General features: G+C 39.9%; 1 protein-coding gene across 9 annotated transcripts in view; it reads right to left on the reverse strand.

Annotated features, from left to right (window-relative positions):
* The window catches only part of TAB3 (TGF-beta activated kinase 1 (MAP3K7) binding protein 3), a 91,104-nt gene that overhangs the window by 24,404 nt on the left and 41,617 nt on the right, over positions 1 to 25,083 (reverse strand). For 6 of the 9 annotated variants that reach the window (XM_013061112.2, XM_004761851.2, XM_004761848.2 and 3 more), the window contains 2 exons: positions 5,930 to 6,121; positions 420 to 1,875 (listed from right to left, as the gene is read on the reverse strand). In XM_013061112.2, the coding sequence (XP_012916566.1) occupies positions 420 to 1,875; positions 5,930 to 6,031 (1,558 nt within the window). In that variant the 5' untranslated portion in view covers positions 6,032 to 6,121. Of the gene's footprint in view, positions 1 to 419; positions 1,876 to 5,929; positions 6,122 to 8,730; positions 8,942 to 25,083 lie in introns of those variants that run through there. The other 3 variants (XM_045089432.1, XM_045089431.1, XM_045089433.1) reach the window with 3 other exon arrangements.

The raw sequence follows: 25,083 nt of genomic DNA on the forward strand, positions 1-25,083 counted from the left end.
CACCAATCCCACTTATAAATATGTATCACTTATAAATATTACACCCCCTAGGCCAGTCTCGTTAGAAAAGATTCAAATTTCTTAACCTTGATAAACATTAGCCCACCCATTATGAATCTCCAATTCTGTAGTTTGTTTTTTGACAGTATCACTTTCATTTGTCTATGTTTTTGTCCCAATGAATGTTCTTCCTAAAAACAGCCTTATTAGATCACTATTTTCAAATTTTAAAACAAAACCTATAGAGAACTCTGAAGCACTGACACTATTTTTGTCTCAGCCTATTCTTGGTAGCAATGCTACTGTGAACTACTGAATAAATCCTAACCATTTCATTAAAACTAAACAGCTAATATAAATTTATTTTGAAAAAGCCACCTCACTACAAAGATTAAATTTCATAAAAGGGCTAAAATTACCTTGTGTATAGGCATAGTCATCTGATCCAGAACTAGAACTCCTCTGGTATTTATGACTTCCCTTTTCTCCCCCAGAGCCTGGTACCACTGAAATAGGCTGAATAGGTTCTGGGGCTGCAGAACGTTCTTCTTGGTCCACTAAATTTAAAAGATTTTCAGTCGTCGCTCGACCTACAGTAATTTTAAAAACTGTAGTTGGGTTTGGTATCACTCGAGGAGATGGCGACGGAGCACATGAAGGTCCAGTGGGCTGTGTATATGTAATATACACAGGATTAACATTAAATGGAGGTTTTGGTTGATTGGATATTCCTCTTGAAGGAGAACTTGAAGGTGGTGTGGTGGCTGTGTACAGGGAGTGCTGATTCCGTGGAGATGGTTGATTACTGATAGGTGAAGGACTCCTGTTCATTGCTGTCCCAGGTCTTTGAGAGGGTTCTACTGTAATTTCTATCTTCTTCATGGATCCTTTGGGTAAGCTAGATGTTGTGTATGGGAGATAAGCTACTGAATGGCTTCCCTGCTTCTGATAGCTGGGAGGTCCTTGTTGATACGGATGCGGTGGAGTAGTTGAAGGACTAGGGGGCATAAAGACGTGGGAACTTGGGTGGCCCAACTGGGAAGGCTGCACCTGATGCTGTGGAGAGCTGAAGGGTGAAGGACACTGAGAAGGAGGTGGCGAATGGTAAGCAGGTTGAGGAATCTGCTGTTGTTTGGGAGAATACTGAGAAGGTTGATAGTTCTGTTGATGTGGATAAACGGGTAAAGGACGTTGGCTATAATGAGGCACTGGGCCCTGTGGTGAGGACTGCCATGGTGTAGTCTGAGGAGTTTGTCTTCCTGATGAACTCTGAGATGTCTGTCTAATATAAATAGAACCAGGAGACCCATAGAGATTGCTTGGAATTTGTGGAAGAATTTGTAAAGCTCTTGGTACAGTCTGTCCAGAAGGGAGGTTCTGGGACACTGTAACAGTAATCGGATTTGTACTATACCGAGGTATGTGCATGTACGAAGGAGGTGGCGGCGGTGAAGGCCCTTGCATAGCAGATGGATTCATTCCTGTGGGCATGGAAGACGGCTGCTGAGGTGGCTGTGAAGGAGGAGTAGCTGCACTTCTGTTCTGTTCATTCATAAAAAATGGATTGTAGTTCGGAGTAGCAGCCACAACAGCTGGAGCGGAGTGTGGTTCCTGAACTAAACATATCAGCTGTTTACTCGCTGCATGCTGTGGATCAATATGTCCATCACTTGAGCTGTGTACCAGTGTTCGACCCCCATTAAGTTGTGCCCCATCTCCTGGGTGGTAGCTACTCGGAGAATGGATACCCAGATTAATATGCAAAAGGCGATTTCTATTCATCCTGTTGTCATCTGGACTGTGGTATTCCATATATAAGTATTTGCTACTCTCCTGTGAGAGGGCTCGGCAACAGGCTTCAAGATTGTTGTTGTTCTAGGGGAGAAAAGTGGTAACATTAACAATGACAAAATGAACAAATCCTAAAAGAAGTCAAGCATTGCAGGTTATGCAAATACGACTGTCATAAAATAAGTAGAGAATGGCATTTTAAGCACAAACAACTTCAGAGTCATCTACCCTGTCAAGGAGATCCCAAACAATTCATACTGTTTCACAGACATTTAGTTCCTATGACTAGTACTCCCGCTACTGCTACAGAAATGGAAAGCACCCACTAATGAACACGGTGACTCAACTCCATGTTGTCGGAGTCCAAATCCAGGACTTACTTTAGGTCTGATGCTTTTCAACAAATTAACATGTTGGGCCAATCTTGGAGTCACCATAACTGCTCAGAATACACCAGTTTAAAACCAGAAAACATGAAAATAGTCATGCTTTAGTTTTTGAAAGGTAGTGGAACCACAAAAGGAGAAAAATTATAACAAAATTCCTAGAGTCAAAACAATAAAAATTCTAAAGCAGCCTTTTCTTTTCATCAAATTTATCCCTATAGAACTTCAACTATCCTTAGGAAAGATGAAGCTAACCAAAGAAATCAGTAAAAACAAGCACACATTTTTGAACTATGGTTCCAGAACTGCCAAAGTTAAGGCTATTTAACAGAAAACCAAGTCTTGACTGCCTCAGTGAAATTCATTCACACTCCCACAGACACACATTTTCTACCCACTGAAAAGTAGCTTGGTCAACTTTCACACGCATTGTAGGATCTGAATTTTTTGAGTCACTATACACACACTTAGAGATGGTATTACCAAAGTGACATTTTAGACATTCTGACAATAATGTAACTAATGAAGGAGGTTCGTCTTTTTTTAATTTGAAAATATAATGTAGTTTTCCATTAAAATACGAAATTCTCAACTATTTTATTAGCCTAAAGCACTATTATCCATTGCCTTTGGAATAATAAAATTTCTCAATTTCTATGACTTTCTCTGTAGTTCATAAATACACAGATACGCACATACATACCTACTACTGCATACTGATTTTAGGAAAAAGCACATTTTATACAAAAATGAAAGGAAACACTTTTACTTCTGCTGAGAAGCAAATAAGGTTAAACCTAAAACAGAACATACAATGCTGTAATTTTAGAGCTGGAAACGTTTAGGGTTCATCTATTCCAAATCAACTCATTTACAGATGAGGAAAGGGACACATGGCTTGAGAACAAGCACTTAACTAGTTAACAGGAGAGCCAGTTCTAGATTCTCAGTCTCCTAACTCCTTAATTTCAAGGGAGAGGATGTTAGGCTAAAAGTAAGTAACTATATTAAAGCTCATGAAGTAAACAAAGATTCAGTTAAACAAACCTTTACAAAATGAATTCTTAGAAATTTAAAGAACTGGCTTCATCAAAAGTCCATACATAACTTCTATCTGTTTCCTTATATAAAGCTGTGATACTAAAATTCTGAGCCCTAGAGAAAAGTAACTATCAAAATTTAAGAAGAAAATTATTTTTAAAAAAAGAAGAAAATTATTAAAACTCAAGAGTATGGCCTTTTTTAAAAAATCCTGTTTGAAAATCACTGTGCTAAAGAGATGAGAAGCTCAGTATTAAGCAAATTTGGATCCGAAGGGTTCCAACTGATTGCCTACTAAAAATGTCACTGACAGGTAACTGAAAGAAAAAAATATGAAAAGTGAAAATAAAGTATGTCTGCAAATGGAATAAAAGGAGAACAAAATTTAGCCCATTTTATGAGCAACCCATTTGGGTTGCTCAGTGGGTTAAAGCCTCTGCCTTCGCCTCATGTCATGATCCCAGGATCTTCGGATCGAGTCTGCTTCCCCCTCTATCTCTGCCTGACACTCTGCCTACTTGTGATCTCTATAGGTCCCTATAGTTCTATCCCTATAGAACTATCCCTAACTAGGGAAAAATTTGGTGAAAATTAAAAAAAAATAGCCCATTTATATGAAACCTAAAGCAGTCATGGATACTTCACTATTTGACAACTGTAGTAATGCTGCTGAAATTTCATGTTTTCTACAGTGAATTAGGGAGCCTGAACAGTATCCTCACAAATAGGACCCAAATTCACAATGATACAAAGTTGCTTTGTCAGCCTATTCAAATGCATGTCTACAGTGACAAGGTAAGTAAATTTTCCTATGAAGAAAAAATTTTAAAAAGATTTCTTTATGAAATCATTTTTAAATACCACTGAAACAGATTCAAATGTGATCTTTAACCTGCAGAATGCCTTCAAAAGAAAAAAAATGGATACAAAATTTATCAAATAGTAAATCCAAATAAATAAAACAAAATTACTTAGTTGGATAAAGTGGTGAGAATTATTTTTTCTTTTCCTTTTTTTTTTAAAAGTAGGCTCCATGTCCAGTGTGGGGCTTGAACTTATGACCCTGAGATCAAGAGCTGGATGCTCTATGGACTGAGCCAGCCAGGGGCCCTAAGAGGTTAGAATTAAAACAAACAAACAAACAAACAAAAACCATATATAAACTCTTGAAAAGACCTAGGCAAAAAAGCATCATACTCCTAAAAAGTGACCCTAAATTGAGAGATGATATCTGGCTCAGAGAGAGAGGCTTTAAAACTTATATATTAAATGTCAACTACTGAGTCTTTAAATGCAAACAGCAAAACTTTTCAGTGCCACTCAAAGGTAAGTCTCTATGCCAACAGACTCCTATTAATCCCAAAGGAACAAGGAAGAGGAAGACTTGAGTCAATGTCAATTAGCAATAAATGTTCATTAAGCTGAATTTAAAGTTCATTCCTTCAGTAAAGTTCATTCCTTCAGTTTAGTGTGATAAAGACACTAAGCCATGAAAAAATACAGGTAATAAAAGGATAAATTAAATTTGAAAAAACAAAGAGTTGGGGGATAGGTGGTGAGGACAGGTAAGGAAGGCAATTGCTAGGAAATGGATTTAACTAAAAGCCTCACTCATGCTTGGTTTTACTCCCTTGGGAAGCACCTTTTCTCTACCAGAGACCAAAATGTGGCTAAAGTCAAGAATGGAAATTCACAGTGGGAATGTGTGTTGGAAAAAACAAAAGCAAGCTGTAATACAAAAACTGTAACCCCAAAGGCCTAAACGTAGTAGAAGGGCTAGGAAGCACCTCTTTTACCACAATTGTTCTGTGAGTCTCTATTTGCAATTAAACTCCGCAGTATATAGGCTTAGGTGATAAGCTGAGCCACTCACACTGCAGTAAGGTAGAGTCTGCATATGATGCAGTAAGGCAGAATTCAAACCGACAATGTGTGAGGAAGTCCAGTGGACAAAAGTACTGTACCAAAAGTGAACCAAACAGGGAAATGCTGTAACCCAAAACACATGGAGATCCTGTGGAGGATGATGCAAAATTCAACAAGGGGAGTATTAGGCCGGTTTCTCTCTTATCCCTTGAATGGGAAAACACATTCTATCCAATTTAAAGATACATTTCAATATAAGACAACAAAATCAAAGAAATATGATTAAACTAGACAAAGTGGCCTTACACTTAAAATCACCTGTTAGTAAGCATTTATTAACTAGAAAAACAGTAAGAAAGGGAATGGACTCTCTATAGACTTTAAAAAACTGGCTCAAAAGTATAGCCAAAAAGTTAGAATGATAAATCTGAGATTCAAAATTCAAATCTAAGAATTTGGGGAGTGATCAACCAACTCCAAAACTGTAAAAGGTGGAATCTGAACATAATCAGTTTTTGTTTTGCTACAGGCCTTTTTTTCCCCCTCTAAATCAGTGGTTCTCAGTAGGGTAGGTTTTGCCTCCCATAAGACATTTAGCAATGTGTGGAGACATTTTTGGTTGTCACAACTGCAAGAGTGCCATTGGCATCTAGTGGTAGAGACCAGGAATGCTGCTAAACAGCCTACAATGTACACGGCAGGGCCCCACAACAAAGATAACCCAGGCCAAAATGTCAATAGCACCAAGGCTGAGAATTCCTGCTCTAAATACCTCCCATTGCCCTCCACAAAGACAAGAAAACTTAAGGAGAACTGTAGCTTAATATCACTATCAGGTAATCTACCTGTAACATGCACTGAGACACAACACCCTCTGGAATCTCCGGGAAACGCTGTCGGAGGTCATGGAGAACCTGCATGTCAAGCTGTGGAGTGCTCTGCGCCATGCCAGAACAAATAGTGGTCAAGTATCGCTTAGGAAATTGACGCTAACCAGCCTTCCGATAGTAGTGATCTTCCAACACCGCATTCATTTTCTATTAAAAGAAATCAAAGTTAATCACTGTGTTGTCCACCTAAAACTCTTGTAACATTGTGTGTCAACAATACCTCAATAAAATATGGTTGAATTTAATTACATATTTCACATCATTCAAATAGCAACGGTCACTGTGTTAAAATGGCGAGTCTTAAATTGACAAACTCAATTTAGCCAGACTTTTCTGATCACTGGTTCAGAAACAAAAAAAGCCAAAAGACATCCCCAAAACTTCAGTTTCAGTTTAATGCTTAAAAAAAAAAATAAAGCACCAGCTAGATTAAAACTACAGAGTATTACTATTTTGGCAACCTTATCTCACTAGCCTTGAGAAATGCTACTTGTGTATAATCACTCAGGTTTTCCCAAGGGCTATCACATCACTCCCCAGAGCAGAGAAGTCATTTTGATGTCTAAAGTAATAAGAAAACAAGGACTTGATGATAACACCACAAAGAATTACCTCTCCTGTCTGTTTTACATTCTACTTGTACTTTGAGACCAAAAGATTTGGATTTGAAGTATGAGTAAAGGAAACCCAAAATCTAAAGGAAATAACTTAGCAAACGCAAATGGAAATGAAGACTCCTTTGTTTTTAATGATGATGCTTTTCAGGAGGGGAGGTGGGTGGGGGGATGGGCTAAATGCGTAGTGGGTATTAAGGAAGGCACTTGTGATGAGCACTGGTGTTGTATGTTAAGGGATGGATCACTAAATTCTACTCCTGAAACCAATACTACACTACATGTTAACTAACTTGAATTTAAATAAAATCTTGGAAGAAAAAATTAACTAAAAAGACGCTGCTGCTGGCCCATCATCTGCCAGACCTAAACAGCTGGGCTTTCACTTTTTCTAATGCCACTGGCAGAGGTGCTACGATGGCAGGATTTAAGGGTACAGTTTGAGTGGAAAAAATTAACATCAAATCTCACTGGCACTACTCAAGCTGAGCGCCCATATATAAAAAGGCAACTAGTGAAATAACAATTCATAAATTAACTGGCAGCATCAAGAATCAATGAACTGGGGGCGCCTGGGTGGCTCAGTGGGTTAAGCCTCTGCCTTCCGCTTGGGTCATGATCCCAGGTGCTGGGATTGAGCCCCGAATCAGGCTCTCTGCTCAGCGAGGAGCCTGCTTCCTCCTCTCTGGGCCTGCCTCTCTGCCTCCTTGTGATCTCTCTCTCTGTCCAATAAATAAATAAAATATTTTAAAAAAAAATCAACGAACTGATACATGTTTTAATACAGTTGACCTCTGAATGACACAGGGGTTATGGACACCAACCCCAGAGCATTCAAAAATCCGTATTTAACGGGGCACCTGGGTGGCTCAGTGGGTTAAAGCCTCTGCCTTCGGCTCAGATCATGATCCCAGGGTCCTGGGATCGAGCCCTGCATTGGGCTCTCTCCTCGGCAGGGATCCTGCTTCCCCTCTCTCTCTCTGCCTGCCTCTCTGCCTACTTGTGATGTCTGTCTGTTAAATACATAAACAAAATATTAAAAAAAAGTTAAATACGGATTTTTTAAAAAGATTTTATTTATTTGACAGAGAGAGAGAAATCACAAGTAGGCAGAGAGGCAGGCAGAGAGAGAGAGAGGGGAGGAAGCAGGCTCCCTGCGGAGCCGAGAGCCCGATGTGGGGCTCGATCCCAGGACCCTGGGATCATGACCTGAGCCGAAGGCAGAGGCTTTAACCCACTGAGCCACCCAGGTGCCCCCGTATTTAACTTTTGACTCCCCCCAAAACTTAACTACTAATAGCCGACTGCTAATCTTACTGATAACATAAACAGTCATATTAATCAAATTAATCATTAATAACATATTAATCAATATGCATTTTGTATTGGAAATGACATATTATATACTCTACACTTACAATAGAGTAAAAACTAGAGAAAAATGTTAAGAAAATCATAAGGAAGAAAAAAACATTTATAGCACTGACTGTATTTATTTTAAAAAATCTGCATAAAATCTGCAATAATCTCCCTCTCTGCCTACTTGTGATCTCTGTCAAATAAATAAAAAAATATTTTTAAAAAATCTGCATGTTAAGTAGACCCATACAGTTTCAACCTATGTTGCTCAAGGGTTCAACTACATATATTTCCCATTTTTTTAAAGGGGAAAAACGTAGTGTATACCATACAATCCCATAATTTCTGCTGTGTTCACTCACTAGATGGTTAAATATTTTTAAGTATGCGAAGTAAACACCTGCATCATCTTAAGAGGCATGGAAACCACAATTTTAAGCTACATGGTCTAAAGAACACACATAAGGAAGGGCCATTCCACAGCAAATCTTCTTTATCTTGCAAATAAGCCCTGAAACTTTAAATCATGCCATTACTTGGGGGCAATGTAGAGAACTACAATCAGTATTTCAAAAATCAAAAATGTTCGAATGGGTCTAAGAAGTCAGTATAGGAAGACCCTGAACTTATCTCTTCCCATGGACACACCAAATTTACGCCTATATATAGATCAATTCCTCCTGAAGAGTGGGGGGCTGACAGAACACCTTCTGCACAATACAAGGCTAGGGGGACCTCAATCAGAACAGCAAAAGAGACGCCTGGTAACAAGGGCAACTCCACCTTGACGCCACAAATTGCAATAATGGAAGGTATCACTGACAGATACATGTGCAGATTCACCTGCCCAGGGCACAGAAAATAAGCTGCAGCTTAAAGGGTAACCAGAGACGTGCCTGGATGGCTCAATCGTTGGGCGTCGGCTTTCGGGTCAGGCCATGATCCCCGGGTTCCTGGGATGGAGTTCCACATCAGGCTCTCTGCTCTGCAGGGAGCCTGCTTCTCCCTCTCCCACTCCCCCTGCTTGTGCTTCCTCTCTCTGTCAAATAAAAGTCTTTTTCTAAAAATAAATAAATGAAATAAAGGGTAACTAGACTATAAGTGAAGGAAAACAATTTATTAACCCCAGAACATCCACCAAACAGTGGAGTAACTACAGGAACTCTCCCTGGGGACAGAGGTGCTGTGACTGCCACAGTTGACCTTCCCCCTCCCACGAGACAGGAGCAAGGACTGGTGTCCTAGCAGCCTGCCACTTCGGCTAGTTCTGGGCTCCAAGCACATACCAGTTCCAACCATCCAAGCAGGGTGGCCCCAGGATGGCGCTCACCAGGGCACACCTCACCTATATCCAATACGGCTCCAGTAGTATCACAAAAGAGGTACAGGGCAAAGCGCCCTGAGACACCTACATCCACGCCAGGTTGTGCTTCAGTTTTCCATTAGGGCAGCCACACTGTGGAGTGCCCCAGGACCCGGAGACCCATGGATTATAGCCCCACACAGCCAGCTACCCAAACGTGTGAGGAACACACAGTCTACATAGAGGATGTGTCTACACAAGGCCACTCTTCTAAGACCAGGAGAGGTGGCTCTTTCACTTCATTCACAGAAATAAACACAGAAAATCAGATTTTAAAAAGGGACAGAGGAATATGCTTATAAGACAAAATAAAGAAAATAACTAAATAACTAAAGAAAATAACTAAACCAAAATGACATAAGTCATCTACCTGACAAATATTTCAAAGTAATGATCAAAAAGTTGCTTGCCAGACTTGAGAGAAGAGATGAATTCACTAAGAACATCAACAAAAACACAATGTTTTTTGGAAAAAAAAAATATGGGGTGCCTGGGTGGCTCAGGCATTAAACATCTCCCTTCAGCTCAGGTCATGATCCCTGGGATCAAGCCCTGTGTCGGGCTCCCTGCTCAGTGGGAAGTCTGTTCTCCTTCTCCCACTCCTCCTGCTTGTGTTCCCTCTCTCTCTCTGTCAAATAAATAAATAAATAAATTTTTAAAAAAATCAAAAAAACATTTTTAAAATCTGAGGTAAAAAGACTAAAATAACTGAAATAAAAAATATACCTGAAGTACTCAACAGGAGATTAAAGGATGCAGAAGAACAGAAGAGCACTCCAGAAAACAGGTAAGAAAAAACATTCAAGCTAAACACCAAAACAAAAAGGAATTTTTAAAAAATGAAGATGGTTAAGGGACCTCTGTGACAACATCACGCAAATTAACATTCCCAGGGTATGGATCTCAGAAGGAGCTAAGAGAGAAAGGGGAAGAAATAATAGAAAGAAATAATAGCTGAAAACTTCCCTAACGTAGGGAATGAAAGAGATATCCAGGTTCAAGAAGCAGAGAGCCCCAAATAAGATGAACCCAAAAAAGGCCCAAACCAAAACATGTTATAATTAAAATGTCAAAGATTAAAGATAATGAGAAGATCTTAAAAGCAGCAGGAGGAAACCAAACAGTCATCCACAACAAAAAAACCCATGAGGAGGGACGGCTGGGTGGCTCAGTTGGTTATGCCGCTGCCTTCGGCTCAGGTCATGATCCTAGGGTCCTGGGATCGAGTCCCGCATCAGGCTCCTTGCTCAGTGGGGAGCCTGCTTCTCTCTCTGCCTCTGCCTGCCCCTCTGCCTGCTTGAGTTCTCTCTCTCTCTCTCTCTGACAAATAAATAAAATCTTAAAAAAAAAAAAAACCCATGAGGATATCAGCTGATTTTTCAGCAGAAACTTTGCAGGCCAAAAGAAAGTAGCAAGATGTACTCAAAGTGCTGAAAGGACAAAACCAACAACCAATAATCCTCCATGCTACAAGGTTAGCACGTAAAATCAAAGGAAAGCTAGAGTTACCCAGACAAACAAATTAAAGGAGTTCATCACCACTGAACCAGCCTTGTAAGAAATGCTAAAGGGACATCTTTAAGTGGAAAAGAAAAAGCCATGACAAGAGGTAAGAAAACGATGAAAGGAAAAAATTTCAAGTGTAAAGGCACACATGGTACATCAATCACTTACACTGTGAGTATGAAGGCTAAAAGGCTAATAGTAAAAATCATTTGTATCTAAAAAATTAAGAGAGTCACAAAAAGATGTAAAACATATAAAAGACGGATGGGAAAGTAAAAATGCAATTCTTCAGAATGTGATAGAACTTTAACAATCATCAACTTAATACAAACTTCTATATACTTAGGATGTTTTATATGAACCTCAAGGTAACTACAACACAAAAACCTCTAAGAGATACATCAAAAAATAAAAAGAAAGGAATCCAAGCATAAAACTAAAAGTCACCAAACATGAGAGAAGAGCAAAAGAATAAAGAAACAGATAACTACAAAAGCTATCAGAAAAAATTAACAAATGACAATAAGTACATATATATCAATAATTACCTTAAGTGTGAATGACCTAAATATTCTGATCAAAAGCCACAGGTTGAATGCATTTAAAAAAAAAAAAAGACCCATCTACATGCTGCCTATGAGAAACTTAACTTCAGACAAAAAGACGCATACAGACTGAAAATGAAGAGATAGAAAAATATTCCACGCAAATGAAAGCCCCCCACCAAAAAAAGCTTGGTTAGCAGTGTCAGACAAAATAAACTTTAAAACAAAGACTGTGAGGCATCTGGGTAGCTCAGTCAGATAAGCGTCTGCTTTCGGCTCAGGTCATGATCATGGGATCCTAGGATAGAGCCCCACATTGGGCTCCCTGCTCAGCAGAGAGTTCACTTCTGCCCCTCTCCTCACCTCCCTGCTTGTGCTCTCTGCTCTCTCTTGGGCTCTTTCTCCCTCTTTAAAATAGTGATGCACTATCACAATGCTAGATTTCAAGCTATATTACAAAGGTAATCAAAATAGTATAGTAATTATAAAAATAGACACTTAAGATCAATGAAACAGAACACAGATCCCCCCCCAAAAAACCCAGGCTTACACGGTCAGTTAATCTACAATAAAGGAAGCAAGCATACACAATGGGGAAAAAAACAGTCTCCTCAATAAACGGTCCTAAAAAAAAATAATAAAATCCAGAGAGTTACATGTCAAAAAAATGAAACTGTACTGCTTTCTTATATACAAAACATCCAAAATGGATTAGAGACCTAAATGTGAGACCTGAAAGCATAAAAACCCTAAAAGAAAACATAGGCAGTCATGTCTTAGACATCAACCTTAGCAACGTTTTTCTTGATTTCCCTTTAGGGAAACAAAAGAAAAACTATGGGGAGTACGCCAAACTTAAAAGCCTTTACACGGCAAAAGAAACCATCAACAAACCTAGAAGACAACCTACTGAAGGGAAGAAGATACTCGCTATTGAAGGGGAGAAAATATATAAAGAATGCATATACCACCAAAAACAAAACAAAACACCAAACATTCCAATTAAAACATGGGCAGAAGACCTGAATGGGCATTTTTTGCAAAGACATGCAGATGACCAACAGACACATGAGAAGTCACTCAACATCACTCATCCTGAAAATGAAAATCAAAATCACAATGAATTAGCATTTCACTCTTGTCAAAATGTCTAATATCAAAAAGACAAAAATAAGTGTTGTGAGAATGTGGAGGGGAAAAAAAAAACCTTTTTCACTAATGATGAGAATGTAAAGTAGGGCAGCCACTATGGAAAACCATATGGAGGTTCCCCCAAAATATTAAAAATAGAACGACCATACAATCCAGTGATTCTACTGCAGGGTATTTACCTGAAGAAAATGAAAACTCTAATTTGAAAAGATACATGCACCCCCACTTTTACTGTAGCATTAATTACAACTGCCAAGTTACAGAAATATCCCAAGTGTCCACTGACAGCTGAATGGTAAAGAACATGCGGTATATATACACAATGGAGTATTACTCAGCCACAAAAAATAATAACATCTTGTCATTCACCTACAGGGTGTTATGCTAACTGAAATAAGCCAATCATAGAAAGATCTATACTATATGATTCTACTTACAAGTAGAATCTAAAAAAAAATTTAACAAGCAAGCAAGAAAACAGAAACAGACTCATAAACACAGAGAACTAGTAACTGCCAGCAGGAAGGAGGAATGGGCGAAATACATGAAAAGGATTAAGAGGTACCAACATCCAGTTATAAAATAAACAGGTCATGGGAATAAAAAGTACAGCATAGGAAATACAGTCAGTAATATACTGTAATAATGATCTATCATGCAAATAGTAGCTACACTTATTGTAGTGAGCATTCGTGACGTATAGAATTGTTGAATCACTCTGTTGTCTGTTGTATAGCTCTAACTGACATTGTAAGTCCACTATTCTTGGATTTAAAAAATTAAGAAAAGAAGGACCATCTGTACCCCAATGTTCATAGCAGCAAAGGCTACAATCGCCAAACTGTGGAAAGAGCTAAGATGCCCTTCAAGAGACGAATGGATAAAGAAGATATAGTGCGTATATACAATGGAATATTATGCCTCCTCCATCAGAAAGGATGAATACCCAACTTTTGTATCAACATGGACTGGACTGGAGGAGATAATGCTGAGTGAAATAAGTCAAGCAGAGAAAATCAATTATCATATGGTTTCACTTATTTGTGGGGCATAAGGAATAATATGGAGGACATAGGGAGATGGAAAGGAAAAGTGAATTGTGGTAAATCGGAGGGGGAGACGAAGCATGAGAGACTGTGGACTCTGAAAAACAATCTGAGGGTTTTGGAGGGGAGGAGGATCGGGGGTTAGATGAGCCTGGTGGTGGGTATTATGGAGGGCACATACTGCATGGAGCACTGGGTGTGGTGCATAAACAATGAATCTTGGAACAATGAAAAAATAAAATTTAAAAAAATCATCACCTCATACCAGTCAGAATGGCTAAAATCAACAAGTCAGGAAAGGACAGATGCTGGCGAGGATGCGGAGAAAGGGGAACCCTCCTACACTGTTGGTGGGAATGCAAGCTGGTGCAGCCACTCTGGAAAACAGCATGGAGGTTCCTCAAAATGTTGAAAATAGAACTGCCCTATGACCCAGCAATTGCACTACTGGGTATTTACCCTAAAGATACAAACATAGTGATCCAAAGGGGCACGTGCACCCAAATGTTTATAGCAGCAATGTCCACAATAGCCAAACTATGGAAAGAACCTAGATGCTCATCAACAGATGAATGGATCAAGAAGATGTGGTATATATACACAATGGAATACTATGCAGCCATCAAAAGAAATGAAATCTTGCCATTTGCGACAACATGGATGGAACTAGAGCGTATCATGCTTAGCGAAATAAGTCAAGCGGAGAAAGACAACTATCATATGATCTCCCTGATATGAGGAAGGGGTGATGCAACATGGGGGCTTAAGTGGGTAGAAGAAGAATCAATGAAACAAGATGGAATTGGGAGGGAGACAAACCATAAGTGACTCAATCTCACAAAACAAACTGAGGGTTGCTGGGGGGAGGGAGGTTGGGAGAAGGGGGTGGGATTATGGACATTGGGGAGGGTATGTGCTTTGGTGAGTGCTGTGAAGTGTGTAAACCTGGTGATTCACAGACCTGTACCCTGGAGATAAAAATATATGTTTATAAAAAATTAAAAATTAAAACAACAAAAAAATCATTAAAAAAATAAAATTTAATTAAAAAGAACTGAACGGATCTTTGAAAAACAAATTAAGAAATAAAAATGTTTAAGGAGGGGCGCCTGGATGGCTCGGTGGGTTGAAGCCTCTGCCTTCGGCTCAGGTCATGATCTCAGGGTCCTGGGATCGAGCCCCGCATCGGGCTCTCTGCTCCACAGGGAGCCTGCTTCCCCCTCTGTCTCTGCCTGCCTCTCTGCCTACTTGTGATCTCGTTCTCTGTCAAATAAAATAAATAAAATCTTTTAAAAAAATGTTTAAGGAAAATACTGAAATCAGTATTACTTTTGCTGGTTTATAATTAAGTAGATACTTGAAAAACAATCACCATGTAATCTCAAACTCAATGTTGATTACAGGCAGGGCATTTCATTTTGCACACAAACTGCCGGCTTCAACTGGGTGTCTGGCTGGCTCTCCTCTTCCTTCCAAGCTAAGACTGTCAAGGGTTATGGACACTCTTTCTGTCTACCAAGTGGTCACAAAGTCCATATCTATGAGATTCGGCCTAACCACAGATAAAAAGAGCCATTAGTGACTGCTTTAATGACCTCCAGCCACGATATAAAAGCTGTCTAATGAACATGAAGGAAAACTGAAATGTTGGGGAACATTCTTGGCACACATATGGGCTTTCTGTCTACCCTGTACTCTTCTCCCTACAATTCATTCCTTAGTCTGCTTTAATCTGGCTCTTATCACTGCTCCACTGAAATACTTATCTCTCTGATGCTAAATCTAGATCATTTATTTTTCTGGTCCCTATGCCCCCTTGATCTCTGCAGCCTCTGACAATATTGACTGATACTTCTTTTTTTTAGCCTCTTTGACAACATACTAGCCTGGTTTCTTCCCACCTCTTTTGTCCCATTAACGTCCGTCTGGTTTTTGTCCTAATTTGCTTCCTCTTTTCATTCTGCATCCTTTTAACCAGTGATTGTATCCACTACTAGGCATTCAGTAACATTTAAAGGCTGAGAATTCCCAAATCGGTATCTTGAACATCATGCTCTCTGCAAGACTCCAGACACATACAGCCACCTGCCTACTACAGAGCACCATCTGGATATGCCCAAAGATAATTGTCAATATGTTCAAAAAGGAAATCCTCACCACAACCCTTCCCCAAATGCTCTCTGTTCTCTCCATGAATGTTACCACTATTCACTCAGTAACAATACTAGAAACCAGGGTGTGATCCCTGACTTCCCATTCTTGCACAACCAACTACAGGGTGAAAGGAAGTGCTCATGGTTTCCACCCCATTTTTGCCATCTGTTAGTGTCTAAGAAATATACTCAATCCTCACACCTTTGAAATTTCACCTACAAAATGGAAATAATAGTAGGGCTGTAGTAAAATTTAAATGTCAACCGTTACTAAGTCAGAAAGCATTAGTTACTATTAAGGGCATTTTTTAATACTGTCATCAACGTTACGGCTCCAAGTTCCTGCTGCTCTCTCACCTCTGGTCTTGCCTTCCTCCAACATCACAGCCACAGAATTAGTGCTCTAAGATGCAGATCTGATCATGTCGCCTCCACTCTGCACCCCAACAGAAGAGAGCCGGCTGTAATCCCGTGCATGGCTGTCCTGTGCTACCTCCTCCTAGGGCATGATACCATGATCATCCATCTGCCTGAGATGCTTTTCTTCCTTCCTCCCACTGCTTCTCAAAGCCACACTGATCCTGTACACGTGGGTACTGATGGCACTTCTTCTCTGGAGGCTTCCACTGACAACAACATTCCCTGAATCCTGCCACCAAGCCTTTCCTCTACCCACCATGCTAGAGGACCCTCCATATGCTGTAACTGCAGGTTGTGCTTATCCTCACAGGTGCACCAAACACATGACAATGAAGCCACTAGGGTGCCTAAAGTTCTCATATGAACCGTAGCTCTACCCAGAACATGGTGTTACACCACCGAGTAGGGGAAGTACTCAAAAATGATGGGAGCTTGTGCTAAGGACCTGGGAGCTAGCTTAAAGCGGCTCCCACTGGCCAAATCTGTGACAATTTGAGTAAAATACAATTTGAGTAAAATAATTAAGGACAGTAATGAATTACAGGCCTGTAGAAAACAGGAACCCACGAGCTGCTATCAGTATTAAATACATACATAAATGGAGAAGGGAGGACTTTTATGTACGGTAGAATCCAACCGGTAACCACTCAAGGAGTGCTAAAGCCTTAAGAAAACATCATTTTGCAGATATCACAGTACAGACTGCTTCAAGAAAAAAATCATCAAGGATGCTAAATCTAGGAGTAGATTTGGATAAAGAGTAGTATGTATGAATGGTCTTCAAGTATACCCCCAAAAACAGCTTATTAGTTGCAAGTGGGGGGATTACACAGTAGATAAAATCAAACGATAACATGACTAGCTAATGAAAATTAACATCAATGAGGGAAAGATGGACAACATACACCTCCAGGCAGGTCACCCCGAGAAAACATATTACTTTACAGTATTCCTGTCAGGAATGCAGAACCTGAGGGACACCTGCATGGCTCAGGTGCTCAAGCACCTGGCTTCAGCTCAAGTCATGATCCGAGGGTCCTGGGATTGAGTCCCGTGTCAGGTTCCTTACTCGGCCAGAAGCCTGCTTCTCCCTCTCCCTCTGCTTGTGTTCCCTCTCTCAAATAAATAAAATCTTAAAAAAAAAAAAGGAATGCAGAACCTGAAACTTGTGAGGAAAGAAACAAAGCCAAAAGAATAAATGCTCTATTTAAAAAAAAAAAAAAGAGAGAGAGGTGGAGACAAGGTGAGCATGTCATCTTAAAAATGTCAATGTTATAAAAGAAAAAGGCAAGAAAAATATCACAGATTAAAAGAGACAGAGTATATAACAACTAATCTAATAACTGATCCTAGACTGGGTCCTATACTAAGTGGGGAAAATGTTATAAAAGAATGATCAATTAACAAAAATGAGAGACAGAAGGTAGATTATGAAAAGTATTCCATTATGTTTAATTTATTGAATTTACTAAATTTACTGAATTGATACCCGTGCTACAGTTTTATGTGAGGCTAAACTTAGTTTTAGGAAACTAGGCAATGAAATATTTAGGGGTAAAGCATATGCCAACTTAATCTAAAAAGATTCAGGAAAAAATATATAGTATGTATGTGTACATATGTGCATGTACACAAACATACAGACACACATACATGCACAGAGAGCAGGAACAAATAAAGCCAATGGAGGAAAATGTTAATAGGTGAATATGGATAAAGGATGTGCTCTTTGTATAATTTTTATTCTCACAACTTCTGTACTTCTGGAATTATTTCCAAATAAAAAGTCAAAACAAAACCAAAAAGGTTGTAGTTCTATTCAGGGGCTATGCTTTGCTTACCACTGTGTTTCCAGAGCCTGAGCCCACACTTGCTCAAATGTCTGTTAAATAAAGAAGTCACTTTCACTATACCAAACCAATCTACCCAAGAAGATAAAATATATACACAAAACTTGGCTCCTACCTCCTAAACACACCCCCAGTAAAATACTGGGGGATCGGTGATCACCTATGTAAAACAACTTGTGAATGCTTAGGAAAAAGGGAAAACTGATTTAAGCTACTAGATCTGTGAGTATGTTTTTACAGTTTTCCATTCTTAAAATATCCCAAATCTGAAAAGCTAAAATAGTCTACCAGATTAACAATTCAGGCTTAATTTAAAATGTACCTTATTTCAAAGTCCTTAGTGTTAACTTTAATCCTTAGGGTCAATTCAATCCTGTTCGGTGCCTGGGTAGCTCAGTCAGGTAAGCAGCTGACTCTGGGTTTCGGCTCAGGCATATTTCGTGGTCGTGAGATCAAGACCTGCGTCTGTGCTCAGTGAGTAGTCTGCTTTGAATTCTCTCTCCCTCTCCCTCCAGCCTGCACGCGCTCTCTCTCAAATAAATAAAATCTTTAAATGTGTTTGAATTACCCACCATTTTCATCAAAACAAACATTATCTGCCATCTTCACAGGAAGATGATATATAATTTGCACAGCCTAACTAGAGTTAGGAGTCCTAACTAGATGAGTAACACTGCCAAGTCACTGAAGGTCAAAGACAGCACTAATAAAAATACACTGCAAGTTCTTTTAAATGTCCTAGAAGCCACATGAAGGAAAAAGCAAAGGTGAAATTTTAATACATTTTATTTAATCTGATCAAAAATAGTATTTTTAAAATATATGATCAATATAAAAATCAATGATGAGCTATTTTACATATTTCTCTCCAACTAGACCTTTGAAATCCATTGTGCATTTTATACTAACAGCACATGACAATTCAGACTAGCCACATTTCAAGTAGTTAGCAGCCACCTACAGTTAGCAGTGGCTACCTTACTGGACAGCGCAGCTCTAAGGCTTTAGGACTTTCATTCAATTAAAAGGCTAAGCCCTACAACTCTTAGATTCTATAATTCAATATCTCCTTGGAGGGTATTCAATTGATTAAGCACAGGGCCTGGCACAGACTAGATATTAAATGAGTATTTGTTAGGTAAAATAGAAAAAAAAAATGTAATTCACTGAATTTAATGGTAAAAATTACCTTAGTCATCAAATCTGTTTGTATTTACAGAAATGATGACAACCTTCCCACCAGGAAATGATACTTCACACTTGAGGGGCTAACCACATTCAGAACACTTGATAGCTATTTAACTTGTTCACAAAGAGCTTCTGAAGCACCCAAAAGCTTAACTCAAGCTTCCCTAGTGGCTCCAAAGAACTGTTTTATTCATTTCTCAATCCTAATTTCAAGTCTTTAAAATAGAAGGATAATATAACTGCCTTTTTACAAAAAAAGAAAAGGCAACAAGGGTAAAGAAAAACAAAGACGGATTAGGTGTCAAGCAAGAGCTTGGGTTCTGTCCGGTTCTGAGGTCTTGGAAGCTGCTAGCTCTCTGCCAGCTCTGTCTACCTTTTTAAAACCTCAGGTGCCACCAACACCAAAATTACCATTAATTTCACCACTACTGCTATCATATACCATTTACTGAACAATTGTGTCCTCAAAGGTAGCTGTGATGATCTCTAGTTTACAGGTAAGAAAACAACCTAAAGAATGGGCATATGGCAGAATCATGACTCAAATCCAAGTCTGCCTTCTCCAAAGGCTGTGCTCTTTCCACTACGTCACTGGTAGGTAACAAGGACATTGCCAGAAGGTGAGGAGGAGCACCTTTCTTTGGGGAAAAAAAGACAAGAAACCCCCATCACTTTATCATCCAAAAAGAGGGGTTACGGGTGTGGGAGGCGAAGGGCTAAGAGGGGAGCAAAGAATCCTTGTATAAACAAGCTGTTTTAGGATACAAACAAGGCAGAGCTAAAAGGGGAAAAAATATCCTTTTCTTAAGAGTTATAAATACTTATCTTTGGAAAAAAATATTAAACAGCATCTTTATAATCAAAGCCAACAATTTACATACCCACAAAAATGGCAACCATCTGAAAAGATGAATTTTTTTACTTTATTTTATTTATTTATTTGACGGAGAGATACAGCACAAGCAGGGGGAGCAGCAGTCAGAGTGAGAGGGAGAAGCAGTCTCCCCACCGACCAAGTGACCAAGGAGCCCGATGCAGGGCTCGATCCCAGGATCTTGATCCCAGGATCCCAGGATGTTGGGATCATGAGCAGAAGACAAACACTTAACCGACTGAGTTACCCAGGCATCCCCGGAAAAATGATTAATAGTAGGCCTACTTGTTACAGCAAATATGAAAATTTCTCTTTAAGGGATTATGTCCGTAATCTGAACAGTGGTTAGCATTCGGCCCTATACAATGGTCATTCACATAAGCACAAACTGACATGGATAACTATTAAGTATTTCACAACCTATAACACTCTCAATAATTTCCTGCTGATTAAAAGAATGTTAAAATTCTTCCTTAAAAAAAGCAATTTCCTCTCTGATGAGAGGTTAAAACAACAGAGAGTTTACAAACTATTCTAGCCAGTAAGATGAGCCTGTTTCCCTAAAAAGCAACATTTTAAAACATGTATTACAGTACATTTCTGCATTCAATCCCACCGAATACAACCAAAATGAAACACTGTCCTATAGTATCCTACATTATAGATTTTGATATGATACACATCAAAACACAGTATCTAGTCTTGTCCAGATATTATCAATGTATGCAACAACTATGCAAAAGAGACACAAACTTTGTTCCTTTACATTTTAACGGGCTGCTTCTTTTTAGACAATTCTTAAGTGATGAGTGACAATCTGAAACCAACCAGAGAACTCAAGCAGTATCTGAACTATACTGGCTAGGTGAGGCTGTGGCCTAACTCCTGGGACACCCTTGAAACAACCCCATTAAAGCACAGATGGCCACAGCTGTGGACTGTGGAGCTGTGTAGGGTTCTAAAGCCACATAAACCAAGACGTTCTACGGGGTGGAACTTTGTTGTCTGTCAGCTTTGCGGGCAAATTCCAATCTCTGAGGGCAGGATGGAGAGTGGGGGGGCCCAGACGCTAGGCTTAGCAGTGGAATCACACTGAGGCTTCTTCTGGTGGTGCAGCTGCCCTCACTCCCACTCAGAAGAGCCAGCACCACGAGGTGCAGTGGGCTCAAAAAGCAGCTACCAGGATTTCTCCCCATAGAATTCCTCCTCCCAAACAGACAAATTTCCCCCAAAGCTCTGTTGTGATGCTGCCATTTTCAATACTCTAGAAAATGAGCTCACACCTGGTGCTTTCTTTCCACAGCCTTCTCAGAGATCAGCAAATATGCAGGGTAGTGCAGTTATAGACCTCAGTGTTCACTTCTATAACATTTTAGTTCACTTCCTAAAATAATTATAGCAGAGATTACAAACCAATGGTCTGTAGGCCAAATCCAGCCCCCTGATCTGTTTGCTTTGACCTCAATAATGTTAAAGAAAAAAGCTGAGCCACATTTTTGGGGGGAAGATTCTTTACTTCTTTAAGTCATCTCTACAACCAAACTGAGGCTCAAACTCACACAACCCGAAGATCAAGAGTTGCATGTTCCACTGACTGAGCCAGCCAGGTGCCCTGAGCCACGCTTTAAAATAGAGAAATTTTACATAACAATCTGGATACCCAATTTTTCTCTGAAAAAAATAAGAAGCTAGAGCAACAGCAGGCAACTGGTTAAAACTGAGGCATGGCTGCACCCTTTCAAAGGGCCACATACTTTCCAACTTGCCTACTTTCCACACTTCCTAGGGCATCACAGACACAGAGGCCTGAGGTCACTTCACTCACTGGCCTACTGAGGGGTCTGCGCCACCTGCACTATGTTCCATCAAAGGTTTAAAGCCAGTACTGTATCAGTCGGGTCTAGTGTGTCTCCACAACAGGCTATGGATACAGTAATTTTGCGTACAATAATTCTTCATCATGCATGCTTGGCCCATGTATCACAAGGCGGTTAGGATCCTGGCCCCTTCTGTAAAACACTAAAGGCACCCCCAGGAGGCCTCTAGAAAGTCAAGAGCATCTCAGGCTGACAGCCACGGCTAGCACCTTAAGTTTGGTGAGGTGAAAACTGCTGAGATTTGAAGAAAAGTAAGACTTGTCTTGAGAGGACTTTTAAGTAAAGGAATCATTCATTTTTCTGATTAGTCTGGCCTAGCCAATAACTGTTGAACAGAAACATGTATACTCATGTAAACCTTTGGAATTTTCACCCATTTTCTTGTTGCTTTGGAAGTTTTGGTTTTCAATGAAATTTACTGAGCCATATGTATGTACCAGACACCAGGCTAAGTGCTTTGTCTCATTTAATCCCCCTTATCCCACAGGAGAGGCAATAATATCATCCACATTTTACCAATGAGGAAATGTGAGGCTCAGAGAGGGTAAATAAGTTCCCTGTAGTCACACAGTCAACAAGCAGCAAATCTAGGAAACAAACTTATCTGGCTACATGGTAAGGCTCTGATGATGTCAAAAACTCTTAAAGACAGTTTCAATCAAAACCTGATTATAAAACAGAAGGGGTTTTTGTACTGGATAGTAAATTCTTTGAGGTAAACAACAATAAGAAGTGGGCAGTAGTGGAGCATAACAAATGACCTTTTATTAGTGGTACAGGTAAGGGTTCTAATTTCAAGACTTTTCATGCATATATGTAAAGGTGCAACTAAATAACAAGGAAGGGATAAGAATTCAATACTTGTTATTTCCCCTAAATGAGCCTTCCAAATGATTTCTAAGATAATCATCCCACAGGATTCTGGAGATACACTACAGATCAATATAATACTTATATTAAAAGACTCAAAAAGCAGGGCGCCTGGGTGGCTCAGTGGGTTAAGCCTCTGCCTTCGGCTCAGGTCATCATCTCAGGGTCCTGGGATTGAGCCCCACATGGGGCTCTCTGCTCAGCAGGGAGCCTGCTTCCTCCTCTCTCTCTGCCTGCCTCTCTGCCTACTTGTGATCTCTCTCTATCAAATAAATAAAAATAAAAAATTTTTTTAAAAATTTTTTAAAAGACTCAAAAAGCATTTTCATCATAAATACAGTCCCCCAGAAACAAATAGAAGCATATTCACTTTTTTTTTTTTTAGATTTTATTCATTTGGGATTCCTGCATGGCTCAGTCATTAAGTGTCTGCCTTTGGCTCAGGTCATGATCCCCGTGTCCTGGGATGGAGCCCCACATCTGGCTCCCTGCTCAGCACAAAGCCTGCTTCTCCCTCTCTCTTCTCCTTCTCCCTCTGCTTGTATTCCCTCTCTCACTGTGTCTCTCTCTGTCAAATAAATACACAAAATCTTAAAAAGATTTTATTCATTTACTTCAGAGAAAAAGAGAGAAAGACCATGAGCAGAGGAGAGGGGCAGAGAGAGAAGCAGGCTCCCTGCTGAGCAGAGAGCCCAATGAGGGGCTCAAACCCAGGAGTCCAGGATCACAACCTGAGCCTAAGGCAGACACTTAACCGACTGACCCACCTAGGTACCCCCATATTCAGTTTAAATTTAAAATGAGCACCCATTCTCACACTCCCAAGTGAGTATCTGCTTGCACACTGCCACCTCTACAGAACCCATCATATGTGCCACTCCTGCCGCCCCCCACTGACCTCCCCAACAAAAAATAAAAATAAAGGTACTTGGGATCATCTCCCATTCTGAGTATGGTAACAAAAAAAACCAGGATATTATTATTTGGGTATTTTACTTATTTTTTTAAATTATTTATTGGAGAGAAAGAAAGGGGGGAGGGTAGGAGCTCAAGCCAGCAGGGGGAGGGGCAGACAGAGAGAATCCTGAAGCAGACTCCTAGCCCAGCGGGGAGCCTGATCTGGGGCTCGATCCCATGAACTAGGAGATCACAACCCGAGCCGAAATCAAGAGCCAGATGTCCAACCAACTGAGCCACCCAAGTGGCCCAATTATTAGTTTTTAATTCAGCTCTATGCCCAACAGGGGGCTCAAACTCATGACCCCAAGATCAGGAGCCACATCCTCCATTGAATGAACCACCCATGTGCTCCAAAGAAATAGGATATTAAAAAATAAAGCAAAACAACCTTACAGAGTGGCATACGAAAAAAGAAATGGGAAAGTATTGATTCTTATTAGAAGTATTTTGTTCATTTAGGAATACTGAGTTGGTGGCAGGAAAAAATAGTATCTAGGTTAGAAAAATCAAAGGTTTCCTTTATAAAGTGACTCTAAAAATATCTCAAGAACATTCTGGAAAAAGCAAAATTAGAGAGACAACAAAAAGATGTGGTTGCCAGGGGTTTGTGGGGCAGGTTCACAGATGGAGCATTGGCAATTTTAAGGGTGGTGATATTATTCTGTATAATACTCGAATAGTAAATACGTGACATCATGTACTTGTCAAAACCCATAGAACTTTTAACACAAAGAGTGAACCCTTTTTCTTTATGAGGAAGGGAGGAGCAAGGGAGAGGGAGAGAGAGAATCTTAAGAAGGCTCCACACCCAGCCCGGAGTCTGATGCAGGGCTCAATTTCACCACCCTGAGATCATGACCTGAACCGAAATCAAGAGTCAGACGCTTAATCAACTGAGCCACCCCAGCGCCCCAAGAATGAACCTTAAAGTATGCAAATTTAAGACCATTTAGTAAGTCAGGGGATCCCAGGAAGGAATAGACACCATACGATGTAATCTAACTGTATTACAAACGTATGACACAATGTCATCCCAGAGGGTTGAGGCGGGGGGGGGGGGTTGTTGACCTACATAACTTTGGAAATGAGTGGCATCTGTAAGACTAAAGTAAAGGCAAAAGGAAATATACATAAGCACTGTACTGTAGCTGATAAAGTGTTTCCCATGGAAGTAGGAGTGAACAATTAAGTACATGGATGGTGAACAGTGACAGGCAGGTTTTTCACTATTGGGAGAGGTTACATACAGATAAACAAACGGAGGAGGCTAGAATGATCCATGCCTTAATGGATTACATTGGAGACATAAGTAAAAACTCATGTTTAGCTTAA

This window comes from Mustela putorius, unplaced genomic scaffold (genome assembly GCF_011764305.1).
Source record: "Mustela putorius furo isolate JIRA1106 unplaced genomic scaffold, ASM1176430v1.1 tig00003836_pilon_pilon_pilon, whole genome shotgun sequence".
NCBI classification, from domain to species: domain Eukaryota; kingdom Metazoa; phylum Chordata; class Mammalia; order Carnivora; family Mustelidae; genus Mustela; species Mustela putorius.